General features: G+C 38.7%; 3 protein-coding genes across 28 annotated transcripts in view; 2 read left to right on the plus strand and 1 right to left on the minus strand.

Moving 5' to 3' along the window:
- The window catches only part of INTS13 (integrator complex subunit 13), a 33,558-nt gene extending 24,008 nt beyond the window's left edge, over positions 1 to 9,550 (minus strand). The window contains exons 1-3 of one of the 3 annotated variants that reach the window (XM_050746706.1): positions 9,444 to 9,550; positions 7,744 to 7,979; positions 5,725 to 5,799 (exon numbers count right to left, since the gene is read on the minus strand). In XM_050746706.1, coding sequence (XP_050602663.1) covers positions 5,725 to 5,799; positions 7,744 to 7,968 — 300 coding nt within the window. In that variant the 5' untranslated portion in view covers positions 7,969 to 7,979; positions 9,444 to 9,550. Of the gene's footprint in view, positions 1 to 5,724; positions 5,800 to 7,743; positions 7,980 to 8,977 lie in introns of all 3 variants that reach the window. The other 2 variants (XM_050746705.1, XM_050746707.1) reach the window with 2 other exon arrangements.
- MED21 (mediator complex subunit 21) overlaps positions 1 to 25,418 on the plus strand; it is a 1,150,573-nt gene that overhangs the window by 1,038,439 nt on the left and 86,716 nt on the right. The window lies entirely within an intron of this gene.
- FGFR1OP2 (FGFR1 oncogene partner 2) overlaps positions 9,553 to 25,418 on the plus strand; it is a 28,844-nt gene continuing 12,978 nt past the window's right edge. For both annotated transcript variants that reach the window (XM_050746755.1, XM_050746756.1), the window contains exon 1: positions 9,553 to 9,884. The gene's annotated coding sequence lies outside the window, so the exon portion shown is untranslated. The remainder of the gene's footprint in view (positions 9,885 to 25,418) is intronic.

The following is a 25,418-nucleotide window of genomic DNA, read 5'->3' on the forward strand; positions in this document are numbered from 1 at the left end:
CGATCATCTCAATAAACACAGAAACAGCACTTGACAAGATCCAAGACCTTTTCATAATTAAAAAAATTAGGAACAGAAGGGAACTTCCTCAAGAAGACAAAGGACACCTATGAAAATCCCACTGCTAACATCATACTTAATGGTGAAAGATTGGATGAATTCTCCCTACACATCAGTAACAAAGAAGTTTATTCTCATCGCTTCTATTCAACGCTGTACTGGAAGCTCTAGCCAGGGCGATAGGAAAGAAAAAGAAATAAAAGAAATCCATGCCAAGCTCAGTGGCTCATGCCTGTAATCCCAGTACTTTGAGAAGCCAAGGCAGGACAATTGCTTGAGGCCAAGAGTTCAAGACCAGGCTAGGCAACAAAGCAAGACACCGTTTCTACAAAAAGAAAGAAAAAAAAACTAAAAAATCAGCTAGGTGTGGTAGTGTACACCCATAGTCCTAGCTACTTAGAAAGCTGAGGCAGAAGGATTGCTTGAGTCCGGGAGGTCAGCCTCTGAACTCTGGCCTAATTGATGAAGAGAGATAAGAGAGAGAGAAAGACAGAAAGACAGAAAGGAAGGAAGAAGGGAAGGAAGGAAGGGGAGAGAGAGAAAGAAAGGGAAGAAAGGAAGGAAGAGAGAGAGAAAGGAAGGAAGAAGGAAAAAGGGAAGGAAGGAGAGGGAAGAGGAAGGAAGGAAGGGGGAGAGAGAGAGAGAGAGGATGAACAGAATCCAGATTGAAAAGAAAGAGGTAAACCTATTTCTATGTTGCAGAGAACATTATGCTGAATTTACAAAATCCCAAGATATCCACTAAAAAACTATTACAACTAATATACAAGTTTGGCAAACTTGTAGTATACAAGATTAATACACAAAAATCAATTGTATTTCTATATACTTATAATAAACAATCCGAAGACTAATTTTCTTTTAAATCCCACTTAAAACAGCATCAAAAATAAAATACTTAGAAATAAATTTAACAAGAACTATAAAACTTACACTCTGAAAACAACAAAACATTGTTGAAAGAAATTAAAAATCTAAAAAATGAAAAAACATACCAAGCTCATGGATTGGAAGAGTTAATATTGTTAAGATGGCCATATTATCCAAACTGACCTACAGTGTCAACATAATCCCCAACTTCTTTGTAGTAATTGATAAGGTGATTCTAAAATTCATATGGAATTGCAAGGGACCCAGACTGGCCAAAACAATCTTCAAAAAGAACAAGGTAAGAAGAGTCACACTTCCTATTTTAAAACTTACTACAAAACAATGGTAATCAAGATAGTGTGGTACTGGCACAGGATAGATACAGAGACATAGAAAGGTTAACATAGGGAAAAGGTGTGAAATGGATAACTAAAGCTAAACATTAAATATAGACAAGATGATACATAATTTATACAAAATGTAAATTCTTTTACATATTCTTGAACACCAGTGATTTGCTATACAGTTGCTTTCACAAGTGGAGTCTCCCCCTCCATTCAAAATTTAAAAGCAATGAATGGGATATCATGTATCTTCACCTTGGGAAAGCAGAAAAAAGTAATAATTCCTTTATGACCAGCATACCTGTCCATCAAAAGCACACTTTTACTGAACTGCAGAGGTACAGTAGGTACAAATCTGCGTAGATTTGTACTTATTTTTATTCATATACTGCTAGAAAGCCTTCACACTTCTTTCACAGTACCTCTTGAAAAAGGTAAAACATTTCTTTCACAGTATTTAAAAAAGACAGTACAGTGGAAATGTATGGAATTCTTAAAATTGTTTTTTCAGGTAATAGTATATTAAGAACATTCTGTAATGATATTAGTGCAAAGCCAAGTCAATCAAAGCCTACTGAGTGAATTTCCTCAAAAGAATGAAAAATTAGCTATGCTTACATGTATTATACTAATCACATTTTAAGACCAAACAGTATGATAAAACACATTTTCTTTAAAAGTGTTCTATTTAAAACTAACCTCGGAGAAAAATAAAATTACATTAAATTAAAAAAAAGAAAAAGAGGCCGGGCGTGGTGGCTCATACCTGTAATCCCAGCACTTTGGGAGGCCGAGGCGGGCAGATCACTTGAGGTCAGGAGATCGAGACCATCCTGGCTAACACGATGAAACCCCATCTCTACTAAAAACATAAAAAATTAGCCAGGCGTGGTGGCACACACCTGTAGTCCCAGCTACTTGGGAGACTGAGGCAGGAGAATCGCTTGAACCAGGGAGGCGGATGTTGCAGTAAGCCGGGATTGCACCACTGCACTCCAGCCTGGGCAACCAAGTGAGACTCCGTCTCAAAAAAACAAAAAGGAAAAGAAAAGGAAAACAAAAAATAGTAATAAAAAAAAAAAACACCTCAGATGGGATTGTTACCACTGTATAGCACCCATTCACAAAAAAAGTTTGACATTAAATAATTCAAATAATGTGTTCAATTATTTCACTAAAGCCTTGTTTCTCATGTTGTTCACATTCATTGTGAAGGACCTCATAGACTGAAGTCTTCTATCCAATTAAATAACAGCAAAGAACATAAGCTACTAGTAACTCAATATCTTTAGACAACGTTAAAACATAAACCTAACTGGTTGAGCATGAGTTGGTTTCTGCTTCCTCCACTAAAATCGAAGTAAAAGATTTTACTTTTTAAAAAACATAAACCAGGGCTGGTCGTGGTGGCTCACACCTATAATCCTAGCATTTTGGGAGGCCGAGGCGGGCGGATCACCTGAGGTCAGGAGTTCAAGACCAGCCTGGCCAACATGATGAAACCTCATCTCTACTAAAAATACAAAAATTAGCCAGGCGTGGTGGCAGGTGCCTGTAATTCCAGCTACTCAGGAGGCTGAGGCAGGAGAATTGTTCGAACCCAGGAGGCAGAGGTTGCAGTGAGCCTAGATCGCGCCACTGCACTCCAGCCTGGGCAACAAGAGCGAAACTCAGTCTCAAAACAAACAAACACAAACAACACAGAAACCAAAAAAGAAAGCATAAACCCACAAGCATGAAGTGAGTGGAAGAGACAAGAACAAACAAGATAGACACCAACAAGAATGTATAAAAATGGATGAAGAAGCGGTGATGAACTTAATAGGACTGAATATGCAGAAATCTAAGTGCCCGTGGAAGGTAAAAGGCAAAATAATATACCCTGCAGAATCCAGGAGAAGTTCAAGAACTGGAGGCACCAATTACCAAACACAGCGGGGTAAGGCAAGATACTAAAAATGTCAATAGCTTGAAGTCAGTTTAAAGAACAACTTGACTCCCAGATCTTACTTACACCCTACCTGTGTAAGTGACTACCTCTCCCCTACCCGACAAGATACAGAATCACACTCCTTGGAAAAACTGAAACTGAAAGGTATCAAACATGGATACCAAAAGCACATGAGAGAGTAAAGGTAAGATACTAAATCACTACTGCACAATAGAACTTACTGTGATGATGGAAATGTTCTCTATCTGTGCTGTCCAATACAGTAGCCGCTATCCATGTGAGACTTACTGTGCATCTGAATATGGCTAATGCTACAGGGGAAATGGTATAACTTACCCTCTCCCCTGTCTCCCAGAGAGCTGACAACCAAGTTGTCATACAGATAAAAGAGTAGAAGAACAGTCCCAGAGAGACCATCTGTCAACTCCAATGTTTGGAGGTTCCCTAGTGCAAACCATTGGCTTAAACTACAATGAAGTATAGTCAGCAATACCTACTCCACAACGTGTAGATTTTCTAATCTGCCATTTAGTGCCTTGCTTTTAAATAAGACTGCCTACCTAAGTATCAGCAGGCATTTAAGAAAAGCCTCAACATGAAAAGAACTTGAGAACACAGAAGGAACAAAAGAAAACCTCAAATAAACTAATGTTAATACTTGCAGGTAAAATTACACCCATAAAACAAGAAAAGGATATGCCAAAAATAGACATAATTAGAGTGTAAGTCAAAGTTCTTGGAAATTAAAAGTACAACCAAATAAAGAGTTCTATACAAGGGTTAAAAGCTTCAAAAAAGCAGAATGACTGACAATGAGATGATCAGTGAGAAAAAGAGTAAGGAATTTAATGCAGGAGGTCTAACATCCCAAGAATGGATATTCCAGAAAGACACAGAACACAGAGACAAGAACATTATCAAAGAACAATGCAGGGAAATTTCCCTGTACTAGAAAATACGAAGCCTAGCGCTACGGATGAGAACAGATCAACACCAAGGCACATCACTGAGATTCTAACAGCTTTCAGAGGGAAATTATAAAGAAAAATGGTGTTAGGTTTCTCAGCATTGGAGGCTATAAAACATATAATTTTGTGGAGTATATAATGCCCTCAAAATTTTGAGGAAAAAGTTATTTCCAACACGGATTTTCTACACCCAAAGTATCAGCAAAGGGCAAGGTAAACTACAGGCATCCCAGAGGTTACGTTCTACCAAAACAAAAGATTACACAAAGAAAATGAGAGAGGCCGGGCGCGGTGGCTCAAGCCTGTAATCCCAGCACTTTGGGAGGCCAAGACGGGCGGATCACGAGGTCAGGAGATCGAGACCATCCTGGCTAACACGGTGAAACCCCGTCTCTACTAAAAAATACAAAAAAAAACTAGCCGGGCGAGGTGGCAGGCGCCTGTAGTCCCAGCTACTCGGGAAGCTGAGGCAGGAGAATGGCGTGAACCCGGGAGGCGGAGCTTGCAGTGAGCTGAGATCCGGCCACTGCACTCCAGCCTGGGCGGCAGAGCGAGACTCCGTCTCAAAAAAAAAAAAAAAAAAAAAAAGAAAATGAGAGGAAAAAAATGGGATCTGAAAAATAGGGAGAGAAGGATGATAGCAGTGCAGTGGGCCTAGAAAGCAGCCAGTTCAAACTGGAGCAGAAGACTGTGCTCCAAGAAATTCCTCAGGGGACAAAACCAAACAGCTGAATTATCTAACACATTTATGATCACAATATTGGGCGGTTTTGTAGAAGCATGAGGAAAAGCAGCAATGGATATTATGAAAAGAAAGCACATGAAGGGGACAAAAAGGAGATACTAAATAATTCTAGGAATAAACAAAAAGCTATATAAGGAACTAACCATATATTTTACTTGGCTTAACAGTGAATAATACTTTACGTAGATGTTATAATGCAAACATGAAACTTTGAAAACTGACATATTAATATTGAGAACACAAGGGAAGGGCGCAGGCATTGGACACATGAAGGTCAGGAGTTCAAGACCAGCCTGGCCAACATGGCTAAACCCTATTTCTACTAAAAACTACAAAAATTAGCTGGGCGTGGTGGCACGTGCCTGTAGTCTCAGCTACTCAGGAGGCTTAGGTAGGAGAATCTATTGAACCTGTGAGACAGAGGTTGCAGTGAGCTGAGATGGCGCGATGCACCCCAGTCTGGGTGAGAGCAAGACTCCGTCTCAAAATAAATAAATAAATAAATAAGTAGATGAACAAACAGAAAACTCAATAAACAGGAATAAAAACACGTTATTTAGAAATCTGCAAGTAAATACGACAACCGCTAAAACATGGAAGTTTGCTTGGGGATGCTCGGGGTAGGGAATGACTAGAATGGAGATAGCTGTTTTCTTTTCATATAACTTGGCATTTTAACACTATATGCAAATCCTAGAGTGATTTAAAAAATTGGTCATTTTTAAAAAAGTATTACTACATTTAGATAATTTTTACAAATGGCCACATCTCAAAATCTAACCATACCTCCTGTAAATTTTGGTCTTCTTGAGTCCAAGAATTTAAAACATGTGCTCCAGAATCACTCACAATAAAATTCACCTAATAGATTCCAAAGAAACAATTAGTATTCAACTCCAATTTCATTCAATTACCAACATATTTTCAAGTAACATGCAATTTCTAACGCTGTTTCACTGATTCATTCATTCACTCATTTTATAGTCACAGAATGTGTAGTACATGCCAGGTGTTATTGCTGGCACTGAGTATATGGGAATAGAGTGATGAATAAAAACGTTCTGTTACAATGTGGGGAAAGTCAGGGGAGGGGAGTCTACCAGGACAAAGGGCATTGCAGGAAGATTACAAACAAATAAATGAACAAGATAATTTCAGAGAGTGATAAACGTTATGAAAAATAAGTTAATTAGCTACTTTAGATTGGGTGATCAGAGAAGGACTCTCCATAGCAGTGGCAACTGAAGGCAATCCAAAACCAGCCACTGTAAATCAGGGATAATCTGGGTACAGCAAACAACAAATGCAAAGGCATCTGAGCACATACACTGGAAAGGGCGAAAGTCAGAGCAGGCAGTGGGAGAGGAGACAAACTCAGAGAAATAGGCAGGAGCTGTATCGTATAGGGCACTGAAAGCCAAAATAATGTATATGGACTTTACGCTAAGTTTTAAAGTAAAATGCAAATTTGAAAATTTAAAATTACCTGCTATCAGGTAAGATAATGACAAGGAATATTTTCGAAAACTTATCAAATGATGATTCTGACCCATGTTCCTTTTTGGGTAGAGGGTTAGAGTTCTCTCTTTACTCTGGACAACACGATCTAATCTATGATCTTTTTCCTTATATATCGATGAAATACTAGTTTTCCTTCCTCCCCCAAGAAGTCTGATAATTGGTCTTCTCTTCCAAGGCTTATCTGACAGGGACATATTTTACAAGCCACTTCACTTAGATGTATCTCTTTTAAAGCTTACATCAAGGAAGTGTTATATTGACATGGGAGGAAACTGAGGCTTGGAGAGATTAAGACATATGATCAAAGTCACACGGCTGGTAGCTAACCATGCCAAGGTCTGAACCAAAGCCTGTGCTCTACATCAGTTATATTCCCTCTCATTATATATTTTTATCGTACACAGAATGCACACAAATTTTAAGAAGGGCTTATATTTTAATTTGGAATATATCTGAATGTATAATATCAGACTATGTTCACCTTTACTCTACTGCCCTACCTTCCTCAGTCTAAGAATTGGCTAGGTCCCAGTCTAGGCTGCTTCAAGTAAGACAGAAAGCAAGTCTTCCACTTGTGGCTAACCAAATGACTTCCCCAAAATAAGACATTTAAGATACTGAATTCTAAGACTAAACTTTAATACCTGTAATTTCTATCAATCATCCATTTCTCTTCTTATTGATAAACCATTTCCACTCAGCGTTCTTAAAAAAGTATTTCTTTCTAATATGGCCAAACAATACAGCGGTTTAGTATATATTTGCTAAACTTGCAAGCAGCCAGCCAGCTTAGGTTCAAATTCTGGCTTTGCCTCTAAGTAACTATGTGACTCAGGACAAGTTTCTTCTCTTTACCTCAGTTTCTGGATCTACAACAGGGAAGCAACAAACAAGACTGACACTCAGCTGCTACATGCCAGCACAGTTTGACAACAGCTCTCAATGGTCAGTCTGTGTTCTATACTGGTTGTTACATACTTTGACCATTGCTTCAATAACTACAGTTCCTACCTAAGATGACTGTTATGAGAATTAAAGAAATTAATAAGCATGAAGCACTTTGAAATATGTCTGGTACATGTAAGTGCTCAATAATTGTTAGCTGTTATTATTACTGGCCCCAATTAAACATCCATTATATATTCATCCCAAAGGGCAGCGTTATGTACCACATTTTAAGTAATAAACACACAGTCATAATCTACAGCAAATTCATATAAAAAATTCATTTATGCAGTTAAGTACATCCCCAAAATCATGATTTTGTTTGTACTTCACACTCACCAGCTTTTTGAAAGGAAATATATCATACATTATTCTACAATATTCCATGGAAGATTCTACTGAGCAAGTCCACAATGATTTAGATATGGGGGCCAAAGGAATGATTCCTTGGGTTCTATTCTTCACCAGCATATCAAACTCGACATGCTGCCTGCATGATTCTGCCATATAAGGGCAGTGATCCACAACAAACACTGTTTTATGAGATTCAGAAAAAATCTTCATTTTGTTTTGACCTGTAAAGGGAAAAACATATTAGCCAAATATTTATACATAACATTTAGTATCTTAAATTTTTTCTTATTTTCTCAAGAAGATTCTCTTCCTCAAGAAGACTTGATAGGGAACATGAGTAATATGTTCAAAGAAATCTGTCCAACAAAGGACAGTTTAATGAGGTCATGACCAGAAAGCAACGGTATCAATACACCATATGAGGCTGTTACTCTACCAGGCACAGACAAAATTACTAGTGCATACATTTTTGGTTTTGCTTTTAAAATGAACTTAAAATTGTCAGAGGGAAACATTTTGACATTTAATTGTATTTGATTCCCTTACATATACGAAACATAGTAAGTGACAAATACTCTTGAAATACACCTTTATGGTCCTTGCTAATTGACGTTCGTCACATATAAACCCCAGGCCAGTATTTTTGGACTTCCCACCTAGAAAAACGTTTGAAGATTTCTGGAAAAGGGGGACTGGGGGGTAGGGGTGCGGAATTAACAGGAAAGTGGAGTGACAGCAAAAGAAAAGGCCAAAACAAAGATAAACATCTCCTAAGATAACCGCACATCAGGTCTTCGCCTTAGGATGAGGACCCCAACTTCACACTCTCCCCTTAGCTTTTGAAACATCACAGTAATTTACAAGGTAGAGCAGAAAAACTTAGTTGTTACCATCACACTGGTGTGGAAGAGGAAATTTAAAACTTTTAAAACTTTTACTTATTAAAACAGAGCATATGGTACTCCCCTGCTTCGCTAACAAAATCTTATACTGAATAGACAATCCACATTCGAAAAGCACATGGCAAGCAAAGCCAAAGTGTTAATCAAAACGAACTGATTTCTTACGATCCAGCTATTTTCACCTCCTGCTTTCAAGATGCATCTCCCCTTCACGCAAAACTCTCTGAGAAACCTTCTAGACCCACTTTGCTGCAGGGTGGGGGGTGGAAAATACAAGGTGAGTGGATAAGAAGACCTCAGGATCGAGGTTCGCTTACTTTCGTGCCTGGTCCTGCAGTGAAAACGAAGAGGCTATGGACCACAGCCTCTCTGGAAAAGGCTGCTGGCTGGGTGGGGAGAGTCAGCGCACAGTCGGGAGTGTCTGGTGCCACAGACAGGGGACTATGCTTTCCCCGATCATCTCCTAGCACACCGGTCCTTCCCAGGCTTCCTGAGAGCAAGAGCGCGCGTGCGCGTGCACACTCACACACTCGGGCTCGCGCGTGCGCACAGCGATCTCCGACAGCCCCGCCAAGTCTCCCTTCCCCCTCGGAGGGCCAGGCTTCCCAGTCGCCGAACAGGAAGAGGGCGGGGCCAAAGAGGAAAAAAAAAGCCTCCACCCCTCGAGATTTTCCACCCACTAATTTTCCCAGTCACCCATTGGGAAGCAGGATCTGGGCGACCTGAAAGCCTCCCCAACAGCGAAGTACCAACCACGGCCCCCTGAGCGTACGGCCCACCCACCCGGTCTCCCCTTCTCTGTCTCTCCACCCTGGCCGGTTTCCCCTGGAAAAACTCGCGAGACTTTGCGAGAGGCCGAGCGAAGGCCTGGGAGGGGAGGAATAGGGAGGGACATACAAGGGCCCCGCCCCGCTTTCTCGCGCAAAGCGGAGAGTGGTCGGTTTTGCCCCACCGTAACGCGAGGAAGGAAATCTCGCGAGGCTGGAGTCCTCCGGGAGAGCCTGTCGGAGGCGGTCGGCGGAGGTGTCTACCCATCCGGTGATGGGGCTGAACGCCACTGTCTGCCCGGACACCCCTACGCTGCCTCCGTGCGGCTCTGCGTCTGCTTGCTGAGGAGGCGGATTAGGGGCGCAGAGTCTCTTCCTTTGAGTGCCTAGGTCCCGGTTAGTAGAGGCTTTGAGTCCGCATCGCCACAGCTGACGGCTGCGAGGGACTAAGAGCAGAGTAAGTGGACTAAATCCAGGGACGGGAGCAGGGGTGGGCGACTCGGAGGCGTCCTTCGCTGGGGCAGTCTTTCGCCCGGGCTGGTGCCTTGCGCCTCTTGAACCACCGGCGCCCAGCCCTGGCCGCTTCCAGCCGCAGGTTCCCAGCTCCTGGGAACCGGAGTTCCTCTCCGCACCCCTCCGACTCCGAGCTCCTCATAATGGAGATGGGGTGCGGAAAGTTTAGTGAAAAGCCTTGGCCCTAACGCTTTGGACACACCTTCCGTATCTACTTTCATCCTGCCTTGGCCACCTGCGGGCTCATCTCCGGACGGGGGACCCTTTCAGTCACCTGTTTGCAGCGTCTAATGGAGATAACTTGTTTCTTGAAACTGCTCTCCAAGGGGTATTACTCTTTTCTGGTTTACTTCTTGCCTTTCTTCTGTATCCCATCTCTGATAACGGTTCCAGTATCTGTCCTGCTATCCAAACTGGAAAACCAGGAATCATCCTTGGTTCTTCATTTCCACTCACACTGCATTGTATTATTATTATTTTTTTCGCCAGAATTAGTGCGGTTGCCCTCCCGCCCCCCGCCCTCCACTGGTTTCTCTGCTATAATCCTTCCATAGAGTTATTCTAAAATACATATTTATCTCTGTCCTTTCCTTAAACTTTTTAGTAACTGTATTGCTGACAGAATCAAATCCTAATTGTTAAGCACATCATCATTCAGGATCTTTTACAGTCTGCCCCAATCCATTTTACCTTTTAGTCTTGCTTTAATATCCGACCATACCAGATTATACTGGCTGTTTCCCCAAACATGCCATGCACTTTGACAGCTCTGTACTTTTGTACGTGCAGTACCATCTGTCTAGGATATTTACTGTTCCTCTCTTTTACCGCCTATCAAAACCCAATTCATAAATCATTGTCTTCTCATACTCCCCCAGGTGACATTGATACCGCTGTGCTCCCTACGCATTTGAAACATTTCTTCTGCAGTATTTATTAGGTTGTATTATTTGTTTCTGTATCTGCCTCTCCTGCCAATTTGAACCTGGGTCTGTCTGGAATCAGGTCTTACTCATCTCTGAGAAAAAGTCCAATACTTGACACGTAGCAAGCATTATTTATATATACATATGTATATTTATTGAAATTGAATAGTTCTAAAGAATTCACCATAAGAGTTCTTCATCCTTTAAAATCATAGAATTTTGGAGCCAGAAGGAACTCTGTACATTGGCTTAAAGGCTCCTGACCTGTTTTGAATGTGAGAAACCCTGCACTTCTAATACACACGCAGTTGTACTTTTAGTAATTGTTGATTGAAATTACGTATAATGACAGAAAACTACTATGCTTTTAAATGATTTTGTATTTTATTTTTGTAGTATCTTTATATTTGAGAAATGGAGCAGAAATCTCCATTGACTACAGACAGTGCTTGGAGTATGTGCATTCAGGCAACTCTTCCACTGACTCCTTCGCCTGTAGGTTAGAAATAGCTGGTTTATATTAGGTTCCTTCTTGAATTGTCATAACTGTTTAAACATATGTATATGAAACTTATATTCAGCCATAATTCTAAGGGAACGTGTAATATTTAAAAAAATCCTCGTGTCATTACTTCCAAAATCTTTCTTCCAACTTTAAAAATTAATTTTCTTCAGAAAGTGTCTTTATACAGTTACAAACGTATATTCATTCCACTGTTTTCAAGAACAGTGAAAATTTTCTTTGCTTTCAGATACAGCGATATGTCTGTGTAAATGCTTGTTTTTATATGTAATTTACATGCATTCTTTCTTGCATTCTTAAGATTATAAGTTTATATGAAAACCATGACTATACCTTTTAGTTTTTTTATTTTCATATGGGTCAGTTCATATAATATTAGAGACATATACCTGAACATGAAAAAATTTAAACTAGATTGTCGACATTTAAAAACACATCTGTGGTGTATCAGTAGCCACAGTATTTCTGTGTAGATGTAGTGGTAGGAGTAGTGGATTGGCCAATAAGGGAAACAAAGTTTCCAATCAGTAAACATTCATTGATCTTATAGTTAATGTGACGCCTAATTAAAATGGTTGCTAGGCTTTTATTAATTATCTAGAAAATACTTGAAATTTTTTTAGTCTTTAAAATTTCTCTTACATTTCATATATATTCCCATTTATTTTCTGAGGTTGGCTTGAAAAATATGACTTGAATTTCCTTAAATTTTTCTTAACCAAAATCTGAAAGTAAACAGCTGGCAATTGCTGTCTTGGGTGGGTGGTGGTTTCTCTTTTATCAGCAGCAGAATGTTCTGAGCCTTCTGCCAGGAGTCTGACTGCAAAAGTCTTTGGGTGGTAAAGTGGGCGAGAATGTGACTAATGCAGAAAAGAAAAAAATAATTTTTTTAACTTGCTAAAAAAAAAAAAAAAGATTCACCTGTAATTTGGACCTGCCTAGAGAAAATAATGTAAGTAAGTGTATTATGGCCAGTTAAGATAGGCACTACAAAAATAGGTCAAAAAATTTAGAATATTCCTTTTTTACTGAAGTCTGTTTTCTTTTTTTTTTTTTTTTTTTTTTTTTTTTTTGAGGTGGAGTCTTGCTCTGTCGCCCAGGCTGGAGTGCAGTGGCGCCATCTCGGCTTACTGCAAGCTCCACCTCCACCTCCTGGGTTCAGGCCATTCTCCTGCCTCAGCCTCCCGAGTAGCTGGGACTACAGGCACCCGCCACCACGCCCGGCTAATTTTTTGTATTTTTAGTAGAGATAGGGTTTCACCGTGTTAGCCAGGATGGTCTCAATCTCCTGACCACATGATCCGCCCGTCTCGGCCTCCCAATGAAGTCTGTTTTTTAAAATTTGAAACTTGTTAGAGAGTTTGGAAAACAGTCTTCTTCCTCCCACTCCACTTCCTGGCCAAAAAAGAGGGGAAGCATAATGGTCTTCAAAAAAGGTGATAAAGTAAATGCATATTAAAAAATATTTTAAACTTTTGTGTGGTTTCACTTACAGGAAATGAACATGCAAATTCTTAGAAACTGTTGTCACTGTGTTTCTGAAATGCTAAAAAAATTATGCTTTGAGCTATCTACTGTTTATAATTCCTTTCCCTGAATAGGTAGGTTTTTATAGTTAACAAATTTTAAATGTAGTTCATTTTGATAGTAGTATTTCATTATGCAATCTGGAGAGGAGAGAATGTTTTTCATAAAGTGGATGTTAATTGCAATTTTAAAAAGCCAATCAGTAAACATTCATTAATCTTGTAATTAACTGTGACACCTAATTAAAATGGTTGCTTGCTAGGCTGTTAAGTCTGGAAAATACTTGAATTTTTTTAATTCTTTAAAATTTGTCTTCATATACATTCCCATTTCTTTTCTATGGCGGCTTGAAAATTTTAAAAAATATCTTGGATGTTCCATTTGTGGGGTAGGGTCAGAGAATTTACTTTCTTTTGTTTTCCACCTAATGAGATTGAAATGATTTCTGTATAGGTGAAAAGCAAACAGAACCCTGGGAATCCAGTGTGACTTAAGAATACGACACTAGACTGGGGATCAGAAGTTCTATTTTTGTTAGTAGTTTGGCTCCTTCCTTTCTTTGTGGCGCTGTCATTCGGCTTTTTTGTTTGAGTTGGAGTCTCGCTCTGTCGCCCAGGCTGGGGTGCAATGGCGCAATCTCAGCTCACTGCAACCTCCACCTCCCGGGCTCAAGCAGTTCTCCTGCCTCAGCCTCCCGAGTAGCTGGGATTACAGGCAGGCGCCACCACACCCAGCTAATTGTTGCATTTTTAGTAGGGACAGGGTTTCATGTTGGTCAGGCTCGTCTCGATCTCCTGGCCTTGTGATCCGCCTGCCTTGGCCTCCCAGAGTACTGGGATTACAGGCGTGAGCCACTCAGCTTTTTAGATTTGGAATTCCTGGGTCTATTTCCTCATTGGTAAAATGGGAATAACACTTGTCCTCTTGCCCAAATGACAGTATAAAGTAGTTATTGCTCAGATTCAGAAGGCTACCAACAGTTTGAATTAATTAAAATTATTACCTAACAGTTTGATTTTCCTTTAGGGTACTCTAGAGATCCATTTGGATAGAGTTAGGTTAGAGAGAAGGCAAAGAACAGGTGAAGCAATTTTAAAGAAGAAAACAGTGACTTATACATATTAGCAAGAGTTTATTTTACAGCTGTTACATTTGAGGCAATGTGGTGTTGATGCAGAAATAAATCGTCATTTTAAGAGGGCAGGTTTCATCATGGTTCTAATTGCGTTTCTTTAATGGCTGATGATGTTGAACATCTTTTCTTGTTTCTTATTTGTCCATATCTTTTTGGTTCACGAGTAAAGTCTTTTATTCATTTTTATTTGGATTATTTTCTTACTGTTTCGAGAGGTTTTTATGTATTCTAGATACAAGTCCTTTGTTGGATAAGTAATTTGAAAATATTTTCTCCCAGCCTGTAGCTTGTCTTTTCAAACTCTCTAAACAGTGTCTTTCCCAGAACAAAAGTTTGTGGTTTTGATGAGGTTCAGTTTATCAAATTTTTCTTTTATGAATCATGCTTTTAGTGTCATGTTTACAAAAACCTTTGCCTAACCCCAGGTCACAAATATTTTCTCTTAATTTTTTCCTGGAAGTGTTATTGTTTTTAATTTTGCATTTAGACTTATGGTCCATTTTGAGTTAATTTTGGTATAAAGTGTAAGAATTACGTTGGGATTAAACTTTTGGCATATAGATGTCCAGTTCTTCCAACAACATTTGTTGAAAAAGCCAACCTTTCTCCTCTGACTTGCCTTTGCACCTTTTCAAAAATCAGTTGGTCATTTTTGTATGGCCCTGTTTCTAAACTTATTCTGTCTCAGCTCTATGCCACCTTGATTGCAGTAGCTTTATAGTAAGTCTTAAACTTTGGTAGTGTGAAAAAAACTCTGAAAAATAGTTTCTTCAACTTTTTTTTGTTTTCATAGTTGTTTTATCTAGTTTCTTTGCATTTCCATAGAAATTTTAGAATTAGCTTATCAATTTCTCTAAAAAAATCTTGCTGGGACTTTGATTGGAAATTGTACTGTTTGTAGAATAGTTACAGAAAACTTGACGTTTCGGCTGGGCATGGTGGCTCACGCCTGTAATCCCAGCACTTTGGGAAGTTGAGGCAGGAGGATCACTTGAGGTCAGGAGTTCGAGTTCATCCTGGCCAGCATGGCAAAACCCTGCCTCTACTAAAAATACAAAAATTAGCTTGGCGTGGTGGCGCACGCCTGTAATCTCAACTACTCTGGAGGCTGAGGCAAGAGAATCGCTTGAACCCGGGAGGCGGAGGTTGCAGTGAGCCGAGATCGAACCACTGCACTCCAGTAGCCTGGGCAACAGACTAAGACTCTGTCTCAAAAAAAAGAAAAAGAAAACTTCTCTACTATGTTGAGTCTTCCAGTCCTTGAACACAGTATGTTTCTCCATTCATTTAGATCCTCTCTAGTTTCTTTCATTAGCGTTTTGTAGTTATCAGCACAGATTTTGCATATGTTTTAATTTATGCCCAGGAATCTCAGTTTTGTTTTTTTTTTTTTTTCCTTTTCTTTCTTCTTCTTCTTCTTCTTTTTTTTTTTGCTATTGTAAATGTGTGTTTAACAAAAAAAAAGTTTTGGTTTCCATTTGTTTGTTGCCAGTATATAGAAAAATAGTTGATTCTTGTGCTTGTATCCTGTGACGTTGCTAAAATCATATATTAGTTTTAGAAGTTCTTTTTTGGATTCTTTGGGGTTTTCTACATAGACATCAATGTTGGCTGTGAAAAGGGGCCATTTTATTTCTCCTTTTGCAACCTATATGCTTTCTCCCCCCTTCCTAGCCTTATTGCACTAATGTATTGAACAGGACTGGTGACTGGAGACATCCTTCCCTTGTTCCTAATTTTATTGGGAAAGCAGTCAGTCTTTCATTATGAAGTATGATGTTTGCTATAAGTTTTTTGAAAATGCCCTTTCTCAGTTTAAAAAAATCCTCTTCTAGTCCTAGCTTGCAGAAAATTTTTATTATGAAAGGATGCTGAATTTTAAAATAATACTCCAATTGGTATGCCTAAGTGATTTTCATCTTCGGTGGATTACACTGGAGACAGCCTTGAATCTGGGATAAAGTTGCATTGGTCAGGGTATATTACTCTCATTATGAGTTGCTGAATTTGAGTTACAAATATTTCCTTAAGGATATTTTGTTTATGTTAATGAAGGATATTAGTCTGTGGTTTTCTTGTATTCTCTTTGGTTTTGGTATCAGTAATACATGATTTTACGAGTTTCAAAGTACAAGTATTTCCTTTTCTTCTGTTCTTTTTTTAGGAAATTCTATAATAATTGGTGTTACTACTTTAAATGTGTGATGGAATTTGTCCTTGAATCCATCCAGGTCTGGAGATTTTTTATAGATTTCTAATTACAAATTCAGTTTCTTAAAATAGTTATAATAGGACTATTCATAGTTGTCTGTTACATCTTCTGTGACTTTATGTAGTTTGTGTTTTTTGAAGAATTAGTCCATTTCATTTAAATTATCCGATTCATGTGTATGGAATTTATTATTGTATTCACTTATCCTTTGAATGAATTAGAGGCCTGTAGTGATATCTCGTCTTTCCTAATATCCCTTCTTTCCTGTTTCTTCTTTCCGTTAGTACTTTATGTCTGCTGTCTTTTTTCTTGGTTAATTTTGCAGGAGGTTTTTCAATTTTTATTTTTTTCAAAGAACTGGCTTGATTTCATGGGGTTTTCTCTGTTGCTTTCCTGTTTTCAATTTCATTGATTTTTACTCTTTATTATTTCCTTCTATTTAATTTAGGTTTATTTTGCTCTTCTTCTCCAAGTTCCTAAAGGTTGAGGCTTATATAATTGATTTGAGATCTTTCTAATTTTCTAATATAAGCATTTAATGCTATAAATTTGCCTCAAAGTAGAGTTTTACATACATGCCAAAATTTTTGATATTTTGTATTTTCATGTTTATTTAGATCAAAGTATCTTCTAATTTCCAGAGACTTCCTTTTTGACTTATTGTGTAGAAGTACATTGTTTAACTTCCAGGTGTTTGGAGATTTTCTTGTTATATCTTAATTATTTACTTTAGTTTGATTTCATTGTAATCAAAGAGCTTAATTTGTACTGGCTGGTTGCGGTGACTCACGCCTGTAATCCCAGTATTTTGGGAGACCGAGGCGAGTGGATCACCTGAGGTCAGGCATTCGGGACCAGCCTGGCCAATGTGGTGAAACCCCATCTCTACTAAAAATACAAAAATTAGCCAGGCATGGTAGCATGAGCCTGTAATCCCAGCTACTCAGGAGGCTGAGGCAGAAGAACCGCTTGAACCCAGGAGGCAGAGATTGCAGTGAGCCGAGACTGTGCCATTGCACTCCAGCCTGGGTGACAAGAGTAAAACTCCATCTCAAAAAAGAGCATAATTTGTATGATTACAGTTCTTTTAAATTTGTTTTTTTTTTTTTTTTTTTTTTTTTTTTTTTGAGACGGAGTCTTGCTCTGTCGCCCAGGCTGGAGTGCAGTGGCTGGATCTCTGCTCACTGCAAGCTCCGCCTCCGGGGTTCACGCCATTCTCCTGCCTCAGCCTCCCAAGTAGCTGGGACTACAGGCGCCCGCCACCTCGCCCGGCTAGTTTTTTGTATTTTTTTTTAGTAGAGACGGGGTTTCACCGTGTTAGCCAGGATGGTCTCGATCTCCTGACCTCGTGATCCGCCCGTCTCGGCCTCCCAAAGTACTGGGATTACAGGCTTGAGCCACCGTGCCCGGCCTTTAAATTTGTTAAGGTTTGTTTTGTGATCCAGGATATGATCTATCCTTGTGAATGTCTTGTGCACTTAAAAAGAATGTGTACTCTGCTGTTGTTGGTTGTAGCATTTCATAAATATCAATTCAAGCCATTTAGTAGATGGTGTTCATTTTGTCTATATTCTTGCTGATTTTTGTGTACAGGGTCTGCCAGTTACTGAGAAAGGAGTGTTTAATTTCTCAGCAGTAAGGGTGGGATGTGCCTGTATATCCCTTCAGTTGTTTGAGTTAGTGCTTTTGTGTTTTGAAGCTCTTTAATTATAGTTGTATATACATTTAGGTTGCTTATATTTTCTTGGTGAATTGGGCTTTTTATCATCATGTAATGTTCCCCTGTCCCAGTAATTTTCTTTTCTCTGAAGTTTACTTTGTCTGATACTTACTTATTTTTTGAGGCAAGTCTCACTTTGTTGCCCAGGCTAGAGTGTAGTGGCATGATCATGGCTGACTGCAGCCTCAACCTCCTGGGCTTAGGTGATCCTCCTACCTCCACCTCCCAGGTAGCTGTGACTGCGGGTGTGTACCACCATGCCCGGTTAATCTTTTGTATTTTTAGTAGAGATGGGGTTTCACCATGTTTCCCAGGCTGTTCTGGAACCCCTGGCTTCACGATCCGCCAGTCTCAGACTCCCAAAATGCTGGGATTATATGGGCATGGGCCACTGCGCCTGGCTTTGTCTGATATTATATAGCCGCTCTAGCTCTTTCTTAAATATAACGCCTCCATGAGATATAATTCATATACCGTACTATTCACCTATTTAAAGTATACACTTTTAGGGTTTTCATTGTATTCAGAGTTGTGTAACCATCACAACAAAATCGATTTTAGAACATTTTTCCCACACAAAAAGAAACCATATGTTCATTAACAGTCACTTTCCGTTCCTCCTACCTTTTCCTACTCCCCCAGGCCTAAACATCCACTGATCTACTTTCAGCCTCTGTAGATTTGCCTCTTTTGGACACTATATAAATGGCATCATACATTGTCTTTGTGACTGACTTCTTTCACTTAGCATAATTTTTTCAGTTTTCATTCATGTTGTAGCCTGTTTCAGGACATTATTCCCCCCTACTTTTTTTTTTTTTTTTTTGCCAAATATTCCACTGTATGAACACATCGTATTTATTCATTTATCAGTTGAATAATGCTGTGAACATTCACATACAGTTTTTTGCATTGACATACTTTCATTTTCTTGGTGTGTACCTAGGAGTGGAATTGTTGGATCATGTGTTTAACCTTTTGAGTAACTGTCAGACTTTTCCAGAGTGGCTATACCATTTCACATTCTTTATATCTAGCCAATACTTCTATCTTTTCTATTATAGCCATCTTAGTAGGTATATCTCATTGTGGTTTTGAATTGCATTTCAGTGATGGCTAGTTACGTTGAGTGTGTTTTCATGTTGTTAGCCCTCTGGTTTTCTTTTGACTAGTATTTGTATAATATATCCTATTTTCCATCCTTTTAACTTTTTTTTTTTTTGGAGACAAGGTCTCACTCTGTCACCCAGGCAGGAATGCAGTGGCACAGCCAGGGTTGACTGCACCCTCACTGTTCCAAGTAGCTGAGACTACAGGCATGTGCCACCAAACTCAGCTAATTTTTAAATTTTTTGTAGAGACAACGTTTTGCCATGTTGCCCAGGCTGGTCTTGAATTCCTGGGCTCAGGCGATCCTCCGATCTCAGCCTCTCAAAGTGCTGGGATTACAGGTGTGAGCCACTACGCCCAGCCTGTCCTTTTACTTTTAACCTACCCATATCATGTTTAAAGTGAATTTCATATAAATAATGCATAGTTGGGTCCTCTTTTAAAATTCTGATCATCTATCTTAATCCATGTGTTGAGGACATTTATATTTAGTGAAATTATTAACATGTTTGGATTTAGTTCTGCCATCTTACCATTTGTTTTCTTTTTGTTCCTTTGATATTCCTTTGTTTTGCCTTTTCTCTGTCTTTTGGGTTATTGAACACTTTTTAATTCATTTCAATTAACCTATTGTAGTTTTGACTATTATCTCTGTACAGTTATTTTAGGGATTTCTTAGGAATTACAGTATATGTAAATTTTTAAGTCTACATAAAATTGTTATTTTTACAACTTCAAGTGAAATGTAGAAATCTGATCACTATAAAAGCCTTTTTAGCCTCCTCCCTTTTTGTTGTAGTTATATATTTCCCTGCATAAATTAAAAATCTCATTAGATAAATATTATAATTCTTGTTTTTAAACATTAGATGTTTAAAAGAACTAAGAGGAAAATATTTACCCAGATATTTATAATTTCCGTTGATCTCCCTTTGTTCCTGATGTTCTAAGTTTCCTTCTGACAACGCTTTGCTTCTAACTAGATTATTCTTTATAATAAGTCTACTGGAAATAAATTCTTCTTTCTCTTCAGCTGAGAATGATTTTTATTTTACCTTCATATATGAAACATTTTTGCTGGATATAGAGTTTTGGGTTGATAGGTCTGTTATTTCAGCATTTTGAAAATGTTGTTCTACTTTTTTCTGGCCTTCATTTCTGATGGGAAACCTATAGCTACTCAAATTGTTCTGTATGAGTAATGTATCATTTTTCTGTGGCTGCTTTCCAGATTTTTTCTTTGTCTTTAGTTTTCGGAAATGTGATGACAATGTGTCTGGACTTAGATCTTGTTGGAAACTCCTACGTGGGGTTTCCTGAGGACTGGGAATGATGAAGACAAAGTTTCTTAGAAAGAAGCAAAGTGTTATATCGTCGAAATGTATAAGTTTCAACTATTGCAGTTAAATATGTTTTTATATTATTGGATGACAAGTTAGAATGCCCTTGGGAAAATACACAAAATATAGTATTTCAGTGATTGTGAATATTGCGTCTTTTCAATAGGGGACTCTTCTAAGGGATTCATAACATAAACATATTAGTATATTTAACAATATTGCCCGGCATGGTGGCATGCACCTATAGTCTCAGCTGCTCAGGGGACTGAAGTGGAGGGTCTTTGGAGTCCAGGAGTTCCAGCCTGGGTGACAGCAAGACCTCATCTCTTAAAATAATTAAAATTTTAAAAATAATAATAAATATTTCTAAAAGATAGAGGCAACTCTATAAAATCTTAGAGATGTTTAGAAAGTTGTTTAGGAATGGTTTTAGTCCTTGATTTACCATTACAGTTTTTTTTTTTTTTATTTTGAGATGGAGTTTCGTTCTTGTTGCCCAGGCTGGAGTGCAATGGCGTGATCTCAGCTCATTGCAACCTCCACCTCCCAGGTACAAGCGATTTTCCTTTCTCAGCCTCCCAAGTAGCTCGGATTACAGGCTTGTGCCACCACACCCTGCTAATATTTTTGTATTTAGTAGAGACGGGGTTTCATCATGTTAGTCAGGCTGCGCAAACTCCTGACCTCAGGCGATCCACCCACCTCGGTCTCCCAAAGTGCTGGGATTACAGGCGTGCACCACCACACCTGGCCTACAATTTTTCCAGATTAAATTTATTTATAAGTGAATCATGAATTGACCAATATCCTATGCTATGCAAGGTAAGTTTTCCCATCTGTGTTTAATATTGTGGCCATTTTTTTCTACTTAAATGAAATGTTTCATAGAGTAGTATCTATTTGAGGTTTTGTTTTGTTTGAGATGGAGTTTTGCACTTGTTGCCCAGGCTAGTGCAATGGCGCGATCTCGGCTCACTGCAACGTCTGCCTCCCGGGTTCAAGAGATTCTCCTATCTCAGCTTCCTGAGTAGCTGGGATTACAGGCGCATGCCACCACACCAGCTAATTTTTGTATTTTTAGTAGAGATGGGGTTTCATCATATTGGTCAGGATGGTCTCGAACTCCTGACCTCAGGTGATCCACCTGCCTCAGCCTGCCAAAGTGCTGGGATTACAGGAGTGAGCCACCATGCCTGACCCTGTTTGAGGTGTTATGTGGTACTATCAAGTAGCCATTCTGGTTGTGACAGTTTTTATCTTCATGGATCTTACAACTTGATGGTCATATGGTTCTTTTGAAACTTGACAGGCCAAATTTTGCGTATCTGTCATGGAATCTTTGAACTTCTTCATGGATTTATTTTACAGTTTCATATGAAGCCTTTGCATAACGATGTTTAGTCAAAGCATCCCGCTTATAGTAATGAACTTTAAGGTATTTCTGTGGTATCTACAATATTGTTTCTACCTTTATGATAGCAGTTATATTAGGCAGCTACCATCAAGCCATCAAGTAGTTAATGTATTCATTGTTTTTTAAAGTATCGGAGGAAACTCTTTTCTTTGCAGCATTTCAGAGAAGTGAATTATTCTAAAAGCATATCAGCTATTCGTGTATATATTTACTTTTAGTAAGTTGCTCTATCTTAGTGGACTACAGTTAAGTCACTTGATCAGTCTAGCTTCTGGTAAGAAATTGAATTTTACCACAGTAACTGATGTACCTCTTGCATATCAAGCCTGATATTGCTGATTTTTGTTTTTAAGATAAAACCCATTAACAAACAGTAAAGTCAGGATTTGGTACTAGAAAATTCAAAAGTTTTGTTTTGGACTTGAATACTTCTTGAGTTATGGAATCACAATCATGAGATTTTTCCTTGCAGTAGGTGAAGGTTGTTGAATTAACACTGTTACACCAGTGGATGGTAATGTGAAAAAGAGAGAGTAACAATATTTCATAATTACTCAAGTGACAGAAATTTTGGGTGGTTTCCTTTAGCAACAGGGATTTACTATGCATGGTAACCTGAGGTTTAAAGACCTAGTATAACCTCTGAAGATGCTTTGATTAATTCAGTTGAGGTTTATAATTGCTCTGAGGCAGGGAAGCTAAACCGTAGCTACTGAATTAAGGTATACGATTTCTTTCTTTCTTTCTTTCTTTTTTTTGTTTTTTTTGTTTTTTGAGACGGCTCCTCACTCTGTGGCCCAGGCTGGAATGCAGTGGTGCTATGGCTCACTGCAACTTCCGCCTCCCAGGTTTAAGCGATTCTCCTGCCTCAGCCTCCCAAATAGCTGGGATTACAGGCACTCCCCACCAAGCCTGGCTAATTTTTGTATGTATGTATGTATGTATTTATTTATCTATTGAGACAGAGTCTCTGTTGCCCAAGCTGTAGTGCAGTGGTGCAATTTTGGCTCATCACAACCTCTGCCTCCCAGGTTGAAGCCTCCCAGGTTGATTCTCTTGCCTCAGCCTCCGGAGTAGCTGGGATTATAGGTGTGTACCCCCACACCCAGGTAATTTTTGTATTTTTAGTAGAGACAGTGTTTTACCATGTTGGCCAGGCTGGTCTCCAACTCCTGACTTCAAGTGATCTGCCCTCCTCGACCTCCCAAAGTGCTGAGTGAGCCAGTGCACCCAGCCTAAGGTATGCAATATAATAGGCAGGTGGGGTTTTTGATGTCATGTTGTTAATGCTCCCTGAACACAGTGTACTATTTTTGTACTCAAAAAGATCTATGATTATGTAGGAAGACTGTCTAGACTGAGGGCTGTTGAGCTATCTGATCATATATAGGACCTTATTGCATTTTTTTTGGAAACAGATCCTATCTATTGCATTTGTAGATGTTACGCTTTAGTGAATAAAGAAGGGTTCTTCTTGTGGTCCCAGCAATATCATTTACAGATTAGGACCGTTAGAGAGTTCTATTAAACCAAGAGAGTTATATTAAACCAAGATAAACTTTATTTTCTCTCAAATCTTTTATAATTTGTTGTAGAATTTCAGATTTGTCTTTTATTTTTTTCACCATGTGTTACAACCTATTATTTTTACTATAAAACCTTTTTTTTTTGGTTATTTCATTTTTCTTATTACAAGTCAGCACCTGTCCTGTTTTTTTTTGTTTGTTTGTTTGTTTTTTTTAATTTTGCTTTACAGACAGCTTTAAAAGCTTACTAAGAAGGATCTGATGTTCTATAGTAATGGGATTAATGGAGTTGTAGTGATGTCCATTTAACCCATTTATGTTAACTTTCTTAACAAGTAAGAAAGTTGTCTATCTACAATTTTAGATAATTCCCTTTGGAAATTTAGAGGAAGTACAGGGTATTGTTGGGCGCTAATGGCTCTCTCAGAGCAACATCTTTGGGTAGATTTTGGGTAGTTGTCCTTTTGGGTATTAGCCAGTATCAGACAATATTGGTTCCTTTAATGGCCCTTTTACTTGTCATATTTTCAGGTATCCTTATCTAAACCTCCTGAATCTTACAAGACAGATCTTGTGGTTGTTTTCTCTAGAGAGCCAGAAGTTATATTAATTTCCAGCTTGTTTACTTCTTAAGGCTCCATGGAAATGTCTGGTCGTATATTGGACATTTTCTAAATTGGCGATTTAAATAACAGGAGAAAGTCTTCTGAAATTGCCTAATATGTTTTATGAAATATTTTATACTGTTGAGTTATTTAAATCTTCTCTTTTCTACTTGTTGCTTTGTGTGTGTGTGGGTGTGTGTGTGGGTGTGTATTGGAGGGGATAATCATTAATTGAACTAGTACAGATCTGTAGTCCAGGGCAGTGTTACATAACAGAGTCCTGAATTCTGTGGCAAATCGCTGTTTTACTATAGTTAATGAAAATCTTTGTTTATAACCCTTCACTTGGATCTACACCAAAGTTTTAATTTAACTTCTGTAGACCTGGCTTCTGGCCTGGTAATTTAGTGTGATTTTATTTTTTGAGAAAACTCTGAAGAAAGGATGGCTTGCATTGAAAGTTAGGTAAAACTTAGTAGAAAGAAAAGATTTCGGCCGGGCATGGTGGCTCACGCCTGTAATCCCAGCACTTTGAGGGGGCCGAGGTGGGCAGATCATGAGGTCAGGAGATCGAGACCATCTGGCTAACATGGTGAAACCCCGTCTCTACTAAAAATAAAAAAAAAAATTAGCTAGGTGTGGTGGCGGGTGCCTGTAGTCCCAGCTACTTGGGAGGCTGAGGCAGGAGAATGGCATGAACCTGGGAGGCAGAGCTTGCAGTGAGCTGAGATCATGCCATTGCACTCCAGCCTGGTCAACAGAGCGAGACTCTATTTCAAATTGAAAAAAAAGAAAGATAAAAGATTTCAAGGAAGGTAAGTTTCAGAAGAAACTTAAGTTTTGGAAAGAGACTGTTTAAAATTATTAAAATTTTGTTTGAGGTTTCTGTATACCAGTTGAAGAAGCTGACAATTGACTGTTTCATGTTTTGTCTCATAATTTTTTCAGCTACTCTTAAACATATTACTTACTGATTTTAACATATTGGACGTTTCCTGTAATTACCAGTTTTGTCCTAAGTCAAAACTCTTTTTTTGCAATTTACTAAGGAAGACACAAGTGTTAGAATTATAATGCAACTTTATGTAAGAAGCAAAAGTTCTTCCAAGAGGAGGTTGAGACTTTGATGTAGCATGACACATTGAGGCCACTTTGGCTGGTCAGCAGTGTTTGTGAACAGTGTCTCAAGTCCCCTGACCAAGCAGAGGTTAGGAAGCATTCTTACAGTCAGAGATCTGATGGTCATTGACCCCAGAATACAGAACAACGAACCAAATGATCTTTCTCAAAAGTGACAAGATAGGGAATGCCTTCATAAAGGGCAAATTTCTATATAACGTTATATTCACTGGACATGTACTTTTTTCCCCACTGTAAGTTCTGAGTGTTTTAAATACACTCTAGTTGCATCTGTAAATCTTTTAACTGTGTTCTACTTTT

Source organism: Macaca thibetana, chromosome 11 (assembly GCF_024542745.1).
Source record: "Macaca thibetana thibetana isolate TM-01 chromosome 11, ASM2454274v1, whole genome shotgun sequence".
Taxonomy (NCBI): domain Eukaryota; kingdom Metazoa; phylum Chordata; class Mammalia; order Primates; family Cercopithecidae; genus Macaca; species Macaca thibetana.